At 35.9% G+C, this 16,430-nt stretch overlaps 1 protein-coding gene across 1 annotated transcript in view; it reads right to left on the reverse strand.

Annotated features, from left to right (window-relative positions):
* Positions 1-16,217, reverse strand: part of LOC143242319 (uncharacterized) — a 33,526-nt gene extending 17,309 nt beyond the window's left edge. Inside the window, exons 1-5 of the mRNA XM_076485679.1 lie at positions 15,384-16,217; positions 9,351-11,599; positions 8,736-9,041; positions 1,616-1,752; positions 1,124-1,251 (exon numbers count right to left, since the gene is read on the reverse strand). Coding sequence (XP_076341794.1) covers positions 1,124-1,251; positions 1,616-1,752; positions 8,736-9,041; positions 9,351-10,888 — 2,109 coding nt within the window. The 5' untranslated portion in view covers positions 10,889-11,599; positions 15,384-16,217. The remainder of the gene's footprint in view (positions 1-1,123; positions 1,252-1,615; positions 1,753-8,735; positions 9,042-9,350; positions 11,600-15,383) is intronic.
* Between the last annotated feature and the right edge of the window lie 213 nt (positions 16,218-16,430).

The following is a 16,430-nucleotide window of genomic DNA, read 5'->3' on the forward strand; positions in this document are numbered from 1 at the left end:
ACTCACGACCCTCAGATTACGAGTCTAACGCCGAAACCCACCTGTCCATGTCGAGCCTCACATTATTTTAAAACATCAGACGAGGACGGGGGCGAAGGAAAAAACTAATATTCCTGAATTGAAGAAAGTTTTCATCTAAAACTAAACACGAGCGACAAGTAAAGTGAAGCAAACTCTACATTCATGCACAAAGAGTTTATAAAGTTTTCATCTAAAACTAAACACGAGTGACAAATAAAGTGAAGCAAACTCTACATTCATGCACAAAAAGTGAAGAAAGTTTCCATCTAAAACTAAACAGAGCTACAAATAAAGTGAAGCAAATTCTACATTCTTGTACAAAAAGTGAAGAAAGTTTCCATCTAAAACTAAACAGAGCTACAAATAAAGTGAAGCAAATTCTACATTCTTGTACAAAAAGTGAAGAAAGTTTCCATCTAAAACTAAACACGAGTGACAAATAAAGTGAAGCAAACTCTACATTCATGCACACAAAGTGAAGAAAGTTTCCATTTAAAACTAAACACGAGCGACAAATAAAGTGAAGCAAACTCTACATTCATGCACAAAAAGTGAAGAAAGTTTTCATCTAAAACTAAACACGAGTGACAAATAAAGTGAAGCAAACTCTACATTCATGCACAAAAAGTGAAGAAAGTTTCCATCTAAAACTAAACAGAGCTACAAATAAAGTGAAGCAAATTCTACATTCATGTACAAAAAGTGAAGAAAGTTTCCATCTAAAACTAAACAGAGCTACAAATAAAGTGAAGCAAATTCTACATTCTTGTACAAAAAGTGAAGAAAGTTTCCATCTAAAACTAAACAGAGCTACAAATAAAGTAAAGCAAATTCTACATTCATGCACAAAAAGTTTATAAAGTTTCCATCTAAAACTAAACACGAGTGACAAATAAAGTGAAGCAAACTCTACATTCATGCACAAAAAGTGAAGAAAGTTTCCATCTAAAACTAAACACGAGCCCAAATAAAGTGAAGCAAACTCTACATTCATGCACACAAAGTGAAGAAAGTTTCCATCTAAAACTAAACACGAGCGACAAATAAAATGAAGCAAACTCTACATTCATGCACAATAAGTGGTTATTGAATCAAGACTTACAGCATTTTCAGCCTCATATTCCAAGAGCTGAAATTCCTGTGAATTTGGGTTGTGATAAAGTTGATTAAATTTCATGTTATCGTTATCAAGACGATCAGCTTTCATCACCAGCAGGAAAGAAACAACAGCTGTAAAAATAATACGTTGGCATATTGTTATAAACAATTCTATCAATGTTTTTTACAAGCTCTTATTAATGACAAATATCACGAATATAATCCACTGTAAGAATATTTTACACTGTAGGTGTAGTTAAAGTAGAATATTGGGATAATAATTATTGGAGCTAAGCCACAAATACTAAACCACACATTACCGTTAAAACACGGTATTTACTGCCAGTGAAGCATCGTGGAAACAGAAACAAAAGTTTCATTTAAATCTAGTAGTTAACGGTATTACTTTATTCATAGTGTCAAAATGCCTACGAAGAAACCATAATTTTCTTAATTTATCACAGTAACATGAAAAAAAATAACAGAAAAGCCTTACGCGTACAAGGACCTCGTGCTCCAGGTCTAGCATAGCCTGGCCGACAGTGACAAGCACTTATACCAAGTTCTGTTTTACACCATTCATTCAGGGTGACGTCACAAGACGAGGCATCGCCGATTATACAAGTATCAATCCTGAAACATGAACAAATATATTTGTGCATTTATTTATTATATATCTTTATTGTATGATGGTTAAAACTCACGTGTAAACTATCTCCTAAAGTTCTGAGAAAACAAGGTTTGTTTGTTTGTTTCTTTTGAACTCCGCGCAAAGCTACGCGAGGGCTACCTATTTCTTGCCGTACCTATTTTAGCAGTGAAAGATTATAGGGAAGGCAATTAGACATTATCACTCACCGGCAACTCTTGGGCTACTATTTTATCAACGCATTGTGAGATTTACTGTGACTTTATAACGCCCCCGCGCTAAAAGGGTGAGCATATTTGGTGGGTCAGGGATTCGAATCCGCAACCCAGGTATTGCGAATCGAGCACCCTTCCCACCAGGCCTATTCTTAGTTTAAATATACCACTACAATACTGCCTGACATGTAACTGTCTCATTAATTAACTAACAAACGGTAATGGCTTCTTTCTAAGATGTAAACTTTATAATTTAGTAAAAGAACGTTTGATTTGAATTTCGCGCTAAGCTGCACGATGACTATCTGCGCTAACCATTCCTAATTTAGCAGTGTAAGACTAAAAGGAAGGCAGCTAGTCATCACCACTCTCTGTCAACTCTTGGACTACTTTTTTGCAACAAATAGTGGGATGCATCTTACATTATAACGCCCCACCGCTGAAAGGACGAGTGTATCTCGTATGAATTGGACTTGAAACCGCGGCCCTCAGATTGCGAGTCGAGCGCCTTAACCGCCAGGCCATTAAGTAATAGAACAAATCTCAGTGACTCTTTTTCTGGCTTATAAACTTTCTCATTTATTAACTCAAACAAACGCAATTGACTCTTTTACTACCATGAAAACTACCTGGAAAAACAAGGACCATACCAGATTGGACTTTTCAAGAAAACTCCTAAAACTTGTGATCGCTTAATATTCGATAAACAAAAAAATTTGGTTTGATAACTAACTAAACTACCGTGGCAGGGGTTCAGTTTAGAGAGAGAGAAATCAGAAGAGTTCTCTCTCCAACTGGGATGTTCAGGAACTTTGTAGTTCCTCTTCGTCCCCTTTCGTGGATTGTTATTAAGATTAAGTGGTGGTTTGTTTGTTTTTTTTATTATTATTTTAATAAATTAATTATCGTTATTATTCTTGACTTTTTGGGTGGAGAATGTCTCTCTAAATGTTGCTTTGGATGAAGGCAAAGGCAGCAGTGGAAAGAAAGGCCGGGACCTGTCCCGAAAGGAAAAAGTTGGGCAGATGTGAACATGAATGTAATTCATTCAAATCCAGATCAAATCAAACGGCCCGACTCAGGGTCTGGCAAAAAAGTTGCCTGGGCTGGGATCTAGAAATCCAATGCCTGAAGATTTTGATGTGGGGGGAAACGGGAGCGCCCCGAGAAAACCCACTTTCACACGACAGGCGCCGAAAGTTTTGCCTGTCGTGTGCCCTGTACCTGAAAAAAAGGAATTCATATTAATAACATGGATTTTATTTATTTAGATTCTTTGTTGAGTGGATTGTGATTCTTGAAATATGTTGTAAGGTGATATGTATTTTGTTGGTGCACTTGATAATTTGTGTAGTGATGCCGTTAGTTTGTTTCTATTTTCTGCTTTTAGATAATATTTGAGAGAAAGTTCTGTCATTCTATCTCTTATAGTTGGTAAATTACTAATTTGGTGTAGATAATTTGTTGGCGTAAATGATGGTAAACTGAATGCGGATTTTAATATTCTGTTTTGTTGCACTTGGATTTTTTGGAGTGTGTTGTTTGACATATTGTATGTTACTTGACATCCGTACTCTATTAGTGGACCGATGTAAGCCTTGTATATTTGTATAATGGTGTTCGGTGCGCATTTCGATTGTTTACCAGTTATAGTCTTTAGATATGAAATCCTTTTCTGATTGATGAGTGTATATTGTTTACGTGTTTTTTCCATGTTAGTTTTGTGTCGAAAGTGACGCCAAGGAATGTGATGTTTTTGCTCATGTTAATGGTTGTGTTTCCAAGTGATAGTTTTATTTTTTCTAGATTTTTTCTTTGCTTTTTAAGTTTTCTATAGAAGGTGATTGCTTGTGTTTTTGTTGGATTTAACACGACCCTCCACTTGTTGCTCCATGTTGAGACGTTGTTTAGTGATTCTTGTACGCGAGACATGGCCATTACTGGGTTTCTGGAGGTGCTCCAGATTGCGATGTCGTCTGCGTATTGTGAATTGTGTGTGTATGTTAGATTTGGAAAAGGTATGTCACTGACAAAAATTATATATAGAAGTGGAGAGAGGACTGATCCTTGGGGCACTCCTGCCGTTATATTAAATAATTTGGATATGGTTTTATTGACTTTTACTTGTGCTGTTCTATTGGTTAAAAAATTTGAAATCCATTTGACTATCGTGGGATTTATTTGTAGGTGATTTAGTTTGTATATGATGGCGTTGTGCCAAACGCTGTCGAATGCTTTTTTGACATCTAGGAATAGCCCGATGGTTACTTGATTGTTGTTGTAAGCTTTGTAGATTGATTCGGTGAGTCGTGTGAGGTGATCTGTTGTTTGTCTATTTTTTCTGGAGGCATTTTGAGATTCTGGAAGGATGTTGTTTGATTCGCAAAAATGGAGGAGACGGTTGGAGATAATTCTCTCCATCAGTTTGCCAAGGCAGCTTAACAGACTGATGGGGCGGAAATTATCTGGATTTGTTCTATTAGTTTGTTTCTTGGGGATAACTTTGATAACTTTTTTTAAGTGTTAACATTTAAAAATATGTTCGTTATTTATATTTGACGATAAATAGTATTCTTCCGTTATTGAAATTATAGTATAATTTGTTTTGTTTGTTTGTTTTTTGGAATTTCGCACAAAGCTACTCGAGGGCTATCTGTGTTAGCCGTCCCTAATTTAGCAGTGTAAGACTAGAGGGAAGGCAGCTAGTCATCACCACCCACCGCCAACTCTTGGGCTACTCTTTTACCAACGAATAGTGGGATTGACCGTCACATTATACGCCCCCACGGCTGGGAGGGCGAGCATGTTTAGCGCGACTCGGGCGGGAACCCGCGACCCTCGGATTACGAGTAGCACGCCTTACGCGCTTGGCCATGCCAGGCCACTATAGTATTATAATGTAAAATCTATTCAATTATCGAACTTAATTTAAAACCTTTACCAGACAAGGAGAAAAAAAAACAGTTTAATGAATCATGAGTTAACCATTTAAACAAACAATTATTACACAATGAATGTATTCAGACAATTACTACACAATGAATGTATTAAAACAATTACTACACAATGAATGTATTAAAACAATTACTACACAATGAATGTATTCAAACAATTATTACGCATGAATGTTTTCTTTGACGGTTCTAAAAGTGACTAAAACAATGGCATGAAACGTGTATAAATAATAACAATAAACGTGAGGGCACAACCTAATCAATAATATAGTGGATTGAGTGTTCCTGATTCACAACCTGTTACGACCAAAAGAAATACACGCTTCGCACTTTGAGGCCATGATTACGTTTGTTTGTTTGGAAATTTCGCACAAAGCTACTCGAGGCCTATCTGTGCTAGCCGTCCCTAATTTAGCAGTGTAAGACTAGAGGGAAGGCAGCTAGTCATCACCACCCACCGCCAACTCTTGGGCTACTCTTTTACCAACGAATAGTGGGATTGACCGTCACATTATACGCCCCCACGGCTGGGAGGGCGAGCATGTTTAGCGCGACTCGGGCAGGAACCCGCGACCCTCGGATTACGAGTAGCACGCCTTACGCGCTTGGCCATGCCAGGCCACTATAGTATTATAATGTAAAATCTATTCAATTATCGAACTTAATTTAAAACCTTTACCAGACAAGGAGAAAAAAAAACAGTTTAATGAATCATGAGTTAACCATTTAAACAAACAATTATTACACAATGAATGTATTCAGACAATTACTACACAATGAATGTATTAAAACAATTACTACACAATGAATGTATTAAAACAATTACTACACAATGAATGTATTCAAACAATTATTACGCATGAATGTTTTCTTTGACGGTTCTAAAAGTGACTAAAACAATGGCATGAAACGTGTATAAATAATAACAATAAACGTGAGGGCACAACCTAATCAATAATATAGTGGATTGAGTGTTCCTGATTCACAACCTGTTACGACCAAAAGAAATACACGCTTCGCACTTTGAGGCCATGATTACGTTTGTTTGTTTGGAAATTTCGCACAAAGCTACTCGAGGCCTATCTGTGCTAGCCGTCCCTAATTTAGCAGTGTAAGACTAGAGGGAAGGCAGCTAGTCATCACCACCCACCGCCAACTCTTGGGCTACTCTTTTACCAACGAATAGTGGGATTGACCGTCACATTATACGCCCCACGGCTGGGAGGGCGAGCATGTTTAGCGCGACTCGGGCAGGAACCCGCGACCCTCGGATTACGAGTAGCACGCCTTACGCGCTTGGCCATGCCAGGCCACTATAGTATTATAATGTAAAATCTATTCAATTATCGAACTTAATTTAAAACCTTTACCAGACAAGGAGAAAAAAAAACAGTTTAATGAATCATGAGTTAACCATTTAAACAAACAATTATTACACAATGAATGTATTCAGACAATTACTACACAATGAATGTATTAAAACAATTACTACACAATGAATGTATTAAAACAATTACTACACAATGAATGTATTCAAACAATTATTACGCATGAATGTTTTCTTTGACGGTTCTAAAAGTGACTAAAACAATGGCATGAAACGTGTATAAATAATAACAATAAACGTGAGGGCACAACCTAATCAATAATATAGTGGATTGAGTGTTCCTGATTCACAACCTGTTACGACCAAAAGAAATACACGCTTCGCACTTTGAGGCCATGATTACGTTTGTTTGTTTGGAAATTTCGCACAAAGCTACTCGAGGCCTATCTGTGCTAGCCGTCCCTAATTTAGCAGTGTAAGACTAGAGGGAAGGCAGCTAGTCATCACCACCCACCGCCAACTCTTGGGCTACTCTTTTACCAACGAATAGTGGGATTGACCGTCACATTATACGCCCCACGGCTGGGAGGGCGAGCATGTTTAGCGCGACTCGGGCAGGAACCCGCGACCCTCGGATTACGAGTAGCACGCCTTACGCGCTTGGCCATGCCAGGCCACTATAGTATTATAATGTAAAATCTATTCAATTATCGAACTTAATTTAAAACCTTTACCAGACAAGGAGAAAAAAAAACAGTTTAATGAATCATGAGTTAACCATTTAAACAAACAATTATTACACAATGAATGTATTCAGACAATTACTACACAATGAATGTATTAAAACAATTACTACACAATGAATGTATTAAAACAATTACTACACAATGAATGTATTCAAACAATTATTACGCATGAATGTTTTCTTTGACGGTTCTAAAAGTGACTAAAACAATGGCATGAAACGTGTATAAATAATAACAATAAACGTGAGGGCACAACCTAATCAATAATATAGTGGATTGAGTGTTCCTGATTCACAACCTGTTACGACCAAAAGAAATACACGCTTCGCACTTTGAGGCCATGATTACGTTTGTTTGTTTGGAAATTTCGCACAAAGCTACTCGAGGCCTATCTGTGCTAGCCGTCCCTAATTTAGCAGTGTAAGACTAGAGGGAAGGCAGCTAGTCATCACCACCCACCGCCAACTCTTGGGCTACTCTTTTACCAACGAATAGTGGGATTGACCGTCACATTATACGCCCCCACGGCTGGGAGGGCGAGCATGTTTAGCGCGACTCGGGCAGGAACCCGCGACCCTCGGATTACGAGTAGCACGCCTTACGCGCTTGGCCATGCCAGGCCACTATAGTATTATAATGTAAAATCTATTCAATTATCGAACTTAATTTAAAACCTTTACCAGACAAGGAGAAAAAAAAACAGTTTAATGAATCATGAGTTAACCATTTAAACAAACAATTATTACACAATGAATGTATTCAGACAATTACTACACAATGAATGTATTAAAACAATTACTACACAATGAATGTATTAAAACAATTACTACACAATGAATGTATTCAAACAATTATTACGCATGAATGTTTTCTTTGACGGTTCTAAAAGTGACTAAAACAATGGCATGAAACGTGTATAAATAATAACAATAAACGTGAGGGCACAACCTAATCAATAATATAGTGGATTGAGTGTTCCTGATTCACAACCCGTTACGACCAAAAGAAATACACGCTTCGCACTTTGAGGCCATGATTACGTTTGTTTGTTTGGAAATTTCGCACAAAGCTACTCGAGGCCTATCTGTGCTAGCCGTCCCTAATTTAGCAGTGTAAGACTAGAGGGAAGGCAGCTAGTCATCACCACCCACCGCCAACTCTTGGGCTAGTCTTTACCAACGAATAGTGGGATTGACCGTAACATTATACACCCCCACGGCTGGGAGGGCGAGCATGTTTAGTGCGACGCGGGCGCGAACCCGCGACCCTCGGATTACGAGTCGCACGCCTTACGTTATTATGGTGAGTATCAACTCCAATGATTCAGACTGACAAGGATAAATCAAACAACTGACAGTGAGTGATGTTTATACAGTATATCACTTAATAGTTATGAATAGCTAGTGCGAATAGTCCTCGAATAACTTTGCTCTAAATTAAATGAATAATCATTTTAAAAGAAAATGATCTACAGTTAAGAATAAAAATATTTGGAATTGAAATATGTAAACATAGAAATGCAAAACACAGTTTGCTTACATAAAGAAACACTAACCTATGAAAAACGCTACATTAAAAGATAAATATTTTAGATAGATATTTTTTTGTAAAAAAACAATCTCAACAGTTAATTGGTGAGAATTTTCTATAAAGAAAAACTTTTACTCTAGTTTTCTTATATTTTTGTTCTATTTATGCATTTGTAAGAGCCTTGGTAAATCTCACCTGATTATCGGAGGCCGAGGTCTGAACGGTGCCTTGTGAAGAGGTGGCTCCACACCTGGTCTGGTCTGATGATTCTGTCCTCTTTTACCACTTGGAAACCGTGGAGTGTTGTTGTTCCCTATGAAGCCATCAGAAGGTCCAGATCCAACAAAAGGACGAACATCTTCAATATCTATTGGCACAACATATGGACGGCCCGTTGGAAAACTCCATCTACTTGTTCGTTTAGTAGTGTCATCACTCAATGTTCCGGATCCATAAACAGTGACAATCTCCTCATAATTTCGATTTTCGTTGGTCCTAGATCTTGTGGTGACAAAAATTGATTGGTTTCTGATCTAGTTTCAAGAATTGATTCTCCAGAATTGGTGTGAATGAACTTTACATCAGACTCTCTAACAGAAAGCTCTGAGCGAAAATTATAAACATTTCCATCGGTTGTATTCTTATTTCCTATTTTGGAATCTGAGACAACGTGGTCATTTTGCACGATGGAATCACCTTGTTCACGTTCTTTAGATATTCCAGATCTTCCTGTAGAATGAGTCACGGTGAAATAAAACTTGGTCGGTTCAGTTATTACCTCCGGTTCTTTACCTTTTTAGCATTGCTCACTTGAGAGGGTCGTGAGTTGAGATAAAACACAGGAGCCAACCGTGTGACTGGAGCTGTTGGTATAAAATCATTTTTTGTGTAACCAGCTGAGAATTAAGAATTTCTGGTCCAAAGGCGTGGGATGATTGGACATAAGGTGTACTTATTGTCTTGAATATATTAAGGGGTAAAGGACTTTTCAACATGGTTCTGACTGCATTAGATGAAATATTACTGATCCTAAGAAAAAGATGGTAATTTTCAGTTGGAAAATGGCTGAAACGTTTCATATTAGACATCAACGTGGAAGAATAACTGGGAGCAGTGATGCCAGTCGGATCTTCTCCAACAGAAGGAAAAGTAAATAAACTTTCATGAGAAGATGGTTCCTCGAACAGGTAGCTGGAAGAGGAAGAAATATCTAAAAGTGCTTCCTCAGTTTTAAGTTTTGTTTTTTCTCGGTCAAGACCAAGTAGCATGGAGTCACTTTCTGTTGGTTCAATATCTGAATCTAACCCGTCATCCACGTCCTCTGTAAATCTTAAACTTAACAAGCGAAAAGGGTTCATTGTATTAACATGCGAGTCATTGTCATTAGTATTAGTTACTGGGAATTTTGTTGGATCTCGATTGTTAACGTGGCTCGACTGTAGTCCACGGTATAACTTTACTGTAGAGGTTTGTTTCTCTAGCATTTCTAAAATACTAATTTTATCTATTGACGAATCATCTTTACTGTAATCCACTTCATCAGGTGTTAAAACAGCAGAAAACGTTGGACGAATAAGTTTGTGAAATTCATTTGTAAAGAAAGATCCTCTAGAATCATCTTCCTCACTTCCTAAAAATATGAAAGACTGGTAGATAGACGGTTCAGGATTGGATGAAACACTAGAATCGTCTTTCTCACTTCCTAAGAACATGAAAGATTGGTAGATAGACGGTTCTGGATTGGATGAAACACTAGAATCGTTTTCCCTACTTCCTGAGAACATAAAAGATTTGTAGATAGACGGTTCTGGATTGGATGAAACACTAAAATCGTTTTCCCTACTTCCTAAGAATATGAAAGATTGGTAGATAGACGGTTCTGGATTGGATGAAACACTAGAATCGTCTTTCTCACTTCCTAAGAACATGAAAGATTGGTAGATAGACGGTTCAGGATTGGATGAAACACTAGAATCTTTTTTCCCAATACTTACGTCATCATTAACAATACTCAGCAGAGGATTTGTAATAGAATTATGTATAATACCATATAATCTTGAATTCTCCGAAACTCTTACTTCAGTCTCACTTAACTCCATCATATGAAATAAATTAGACAGGTCTTGAATTACAAAAAAATTATTATAGGGTTTGCTAGCCTCTGCTATTTTATCTACGACATTAAATATTTGGTTTGGAGCTCCTAGCGTCAAACTTATGTAGCCATACTTACGATTATCTTCTGTTACTGTTGAAGAAACTAAATCAGAAGGAACTGATGAAATAAAACTAATTTTATTAGTTGTATTGAACTGTTTTTTATAAGTATTATCATGCGTTACACTCATTATCTGACGTAATAAATTAGTATTTAAAAGCCGTTTTGTTGAAGCTGGTTGAAGAATTGTAGTAGAGAACTGTAATAGTTCTGCATCTAGTAAACTGGACAAAAGGTTGGTGTTTTCAGAGGACTGTAATAATTCTTCATCCAATAAACTGGACAAATGGTTAGCGCCCTCAGAGGACTGTAATATATCTGTATAAAAATGGCTAACTTCTTCCGAAGATTGTAATAATTCTGCACCCAATAAACTGGATAAAATGTTAGTGCTTTCAGAGGACTGTAATATGTCTGTAGAAAAATGGCTAACTTTTTCCGAAGATTGTAATAATTCTGTATCCAATAAACTGGATAAAGTGTTAGTGCTTTCAGAGGACTGTAATATGTCTGTAGAAAAATGGCTAACTTTTTCCGAAGATTGTAATAATTCTGTATCCAATAAACTGGATAAAGTGTTAGTGCTTTCAGAGGACTGTAATATGTCTGTAGAAAAATGGCTAACTTTTCCGAAGATTGTAATAATTCTGTATCCAATAAACTAGATAAAGGATTAGTACTTTCAGAGGACTGTAATATGTCTGTAGAAAATGGCTAACATCTTCCGAGGACTGTGATGACTTTACGTTTGATAGGCTGGACGAAAGGTGTGGAACAGGTAAACTTGGGAATATTGCAGATGAGACAATCTTGAAGCTTGTTAAGCCGGATCTTACTATTGCTGTATAAAGATAAATATCAGTTGTTGAACCTCAGATCATGTACTAATGTATAGTTGCTATTAACTTTACACTGTTTTTCGTATAAGTGTTTTGTGTAGTAACATGTTAAATTCCTTTGAAGTAGCCTCACACATTAGATATTTACTTTCAAGCTATAAAATGTATTTTCTGAAATGGTCTCTCTTACATACAAACATGTAAATGGTTAATATAAAGGGTTATCGTTAAAGTTATCCAACTCTGTGAACCACAAGTTTCATTATAATAAGCAAATCATGTTATGCAATACTGATCAAAATTACTATAGAGGTATAAAAGTAAAGCCAAAACCTTCAGAAATAAACGATTATTGTACTGCAGCTCACAGTTAAAAAACAAAATCTCGCACGTAGCTCATTCGAGGGAAAAACAAAATCGTAATAAAATATAGTAACGAATGGTTATCAGTAGCATATATTAGCATATAAGTGGCATATAAGAACCAATGTATTTGTATTCTCAGTTATAAGTTAATTTTTCACGTATTTATAGAAATATTTTCTCATTTTTACATTCTGCTTATAGAGGGCTCTGTTGTTTAATACGTAAATTGACATAATTGAAAACCTTCTATAACAAACAGGCATCATTTTGACCCAACCACTTTCTAGTTTATTGGACCAACTTAATGTAAGTCCTGTGATGTTGCACTTAATAGAATCTTTTCCTTTAAAGTATTGTCAACCTTAACAACTCGGTAACCGTCTGGTGTACTATATCATTTAATACTTATATTAACTTGAAGGAAACTGTATGTTAACACCTACATTCTTGCTCAATTAGAAAATACTGCGACAAATCTGCGGGACTTAAAGTGCTAAAAGCTGGGTTTCGATACCCATAATGGAGATAGCACACGTAGCCTATTGTCTAGTTCTGTGCTGAACTACAAACAAACTTCTGAGGATTATATAAAATATTGTAGTTTTGGGCCTTTTTTTTCCTTCAAAAATATCAGAATATAATTATTAGGTGTAATGCAGGCATTCAAATTGTGAAGGACCAGAGTGCATTATAGATCAAATAATGTAACTAAGAAACAATAGGTTAACAATTCATTAATAAAGATTATTCTGTGATGTTTCTCTACGTATTTTGTCTTGGGAAATGTAATTGAAATGTGTAACATTTCAATTTTAAACCTGCAATCAAAAGAAGAGTAATCTTTATTTCTTCTCATAGTTTAGAAAAATTTTGCAATAGTTTTAGAAGATAATTTCTATTTTTATCTTTAGAATATTAAGGAGCAGCCTCTCAGATTAAAAGTTTAACTGGTTTTAATTTCAGAATGTTTGATTCTTTATTCGATTTAAGACAAAACAACATTGGCTATTTCCTGTAACCACTACGAAAAATCGAACCCCAGACATTAGCTTTGTAAATTTTCCACCGTGAAACAGAGTTTATGAAGTGAGGTACTTCGAAATGCAGTTAGAAATCAAATAAGGTACAGAAAACATGTTTGATGAGTGAGTGACGTCAGCTTCTCAAAATATTATTACACGAGAGATAGCAGCAGGTGTGTGTAGATGTTGGATTCCCTGAAAGGATAACCAGCTGACAAAGAAAACAAACTGCACTCTGGGAAACATCTCTCTAACCTTTGAAATTATAACATGTGCAGCGGGTTGTTAGTCAAAATCGTTGTTACGATAACTGATTGCTCACACGTAAAGGCTTTCACACTGCACTGACCCCGTGTCGCCATGCAACTGCACTGCTTTTTTTAACATTGCACTGACCATGTGTATCAAACCGCAATGACATTTTTTCTAATGTACCAATAATTTTTCAGTGATCACATCTCACACAATGCGCGGACTATGTTAACTTTAAGATGTTTCTTAAAATTAGTAAAAAAAGACAACAAAACACCCAGTGAATGGAACAAATTGTCAGAAATTTCGAAGTTAGTCAAATTAGTTCAAAACATTGGTACTTTTTATTTAAAGGCATCTGGGAGCTTGTTACTCTGTTTGTCAACTTTGCATGTGTTACTTTCTTCAGACTGCTCCAAGGAATCCATGGAGTGAATCACTCCTTTACACCCCATCCCCTCTCCTTTAGTACTTCTATTTCAAAAGTGGGGTGAACGTGGAATATAGGGTGGGAACCCTCACACATCAAACACTTTGTGCGATAAGTTTTGTATACACGAAGACTTCATATCCAAGTCATTAGAGGGGCTAGATTGTAACTTTGCTGTAATAAGCATTTATCGTGAGACAAACTTTCAGACTGTCCAAGATCACTGAATTAGAGGAACTCATCCAGAAACAAAATCAGTCTCAATTATGAGGTTGTTAACCTCTAATTACTTTAACCTGAAACAACGTAGGTCAAAGTTAAAATTATTCAAACACGATGCATTCCAGTGTTCTTTTACTGGTTCTATGAAGTGTTACCATTGTTGGATAGGTGAAGATGTTTCATGTTACGACTATACATGCTCTTTGAAGGATTTCATGTTAAGTGGTGTTAAAATTCAACGCTAACATCTTATAAATTATATCTGCTTTGTCCGATAAAAATAATCTTTAAAGTATACATTGAAATCATTTCGTGTTCATATTTTGAAAAGTGTAAACCTCACAGCATTTTGTTTCTATATAACCAATTAGTATATTATTTCCACCAGGTAGCGATAAAAACTTTATTAAATAATGCGAAACGTACTTCTTTGGCAAGTTGTATATTTTAATTATGGGTCTCAACTCAAAATAATACCAGTCACTAAAATATGTTATTAACTGAAATAAGGCTACGTAACAAACGCAACCCACTAACATTATATTGATTGAAACACCTCCAAGCAAAGAACACAACATAACAAATCATTATTCTATGACAGCCTCGGATGGTGCTTGTTTTGATTCAGTAAACATGCTCGCCCTCCCAGCCGTGGGGGTGTATAATGTGACGGTTAATCCCACTATTCGTTGGTAAAAGAGTAGCCCAAGAGTTGGCGGTGGGTGGTGATGACTAGCTGCCTTCCCTCTAGTCTTACACTGCTAAATTAGGGACGGCTAGCACACATAGCCCTCGAGTAGCTTTGTGCGAAATTCCAAAACAAACAAACAAATTGATTCAGTAAATTTGTGTTGCTGTTTTATTCTTTATATTTTTATAGTTGTCTTATAAAACTTTACTATTTTTACCTCTTTTTATAAACATTTGACACTGATCCTACATTAATTTACTTTATTTATATTTTTCATTAAACTTTAATAGAAAACTGTGATTGTCTCATCTGATTAAAGATTTCTACTGGTAATAACCCTAAGTTTATTCATTTTGATGAATGATATTACTGTCAATAACCCTAAATTTATTTACCTTGATGAATGGTATTACTGACAATAACCCTACATTTATTTACCTTGATGAATGATATTACTGTCAATAACCCTAAACTTATTTACCTTGATGAATGATATGACTGACAATAACCCTACATTTATTTACCTTGATGAATGATATTACTGTCAATAACCCTAAATTTATTTACCTTGATGAATGGTATTACTTACAATAACCCTAAATTTATTTACCTTGATGAATGGTATTACTTACAATAACCGAAGGTTTATTCATTTTGTTGAACAATTTTACGTACAATAGGAACAAAAAATTAATAATTTTTAAACATTTCTGTGAAATTAACTTTCTTTGTCAGTAGAGTTAGTTTACGCTAAATATTTGCTGAACAATTGTACCAAGAATAAAAACATTAAATGAACTCACCTTGTTGAACATTTTCGCTCATAGTGAAGAGAACGAAACTTAGTTTTGCAACAAGAGTTAGCAAGTATTTACAAGAATTCATTGTGATCAGAAATCCACCTGAAATCCTACAGTCAGGCTCAGTTTTATTTTTAAATGTCTAAAGATTGTGGCTCAATCTTTAACAATAAAGTTCGTTGTCTGCTCCTGACGAGAACGACATGATGATTGTAGCGCAAGCCACGTTACAAAGGAATTCTTTCTGAACACTCGCACTTTCACTGTTGACCAGTGACTATGATGAGACAAAACAGGTTTCTGACTGTGTTAGGTGGAAGTTCGTTTTTGTTCTACCTGTACTCAAAACAAAATTAGCTTCGCGGTGTCAAGGTTGAATATCCATGCATGTCATGTAACTACAGATTGAACAACAACCTTATTATTTGATTCTACGTTGGACTATTGGTCAGTGACCCTGGAAATAACGTAAGGTAACAAATGGTAGATCAGGGTTAAGGCAAATTAATAATATAATTTCAACCAATTTACTGTTGTCAATGGTGCACGCAAAACTTCAATTCCACTTTTTTTAAAAGAGTATTTTGAATTGAAAAGAAGAAAATGCTCGAAAACATAAATAATGTTGTTAATTGACGTGAAAAGTAAGTACAGTAAGTATGGCAGGTTTGAAACATTTAGAAAGGTACAACAACAAACTACTTTAGAAACCAGTGTTACTTAAGAAGAACTGAAAGTTCTTTGTATTTCATGTTTGGAAGTGTTTCCAGATTAAACTAATTATCACACAGCACAGGAAGGAACTAAAGGAAGTGTTTTGTAGTTTAAAACTTTACCGAATTTTAATTTACTTAAAAAAATATAGAAATTTAACACATTGAAAGGATAATAAAGACAACCTCTAGTTCGATACAAAAACAAGAAACTGTGGACAATCGCTTCTGATGAAACAGTGAACAGCTTGTGAGCCTCTAACGATCAAATAAGTCTCGGTAAAATACCAAGTAGAACTGAATAAAGAAAATACGCTTAAATCTAGAATACAAACTC

Source organism: Tachypleus tridentatus, unplaced genomic scaffold (genome assembly GCF_004210375.1).
Source record: "Tachypleus tridentatus isolate NWPU-2018 unplaced genomic scaffold, ASM421037v1 Hic_cluster_2, whole genome shotgun sequence".
Taxonomy (NCBI): domain Eukaryota; kingdom Metazoa; phylum Arthropoda; class Merostomata; order Xiphosura; family Limulidae; genus Tachypleus; species Tachypleus tridentatus.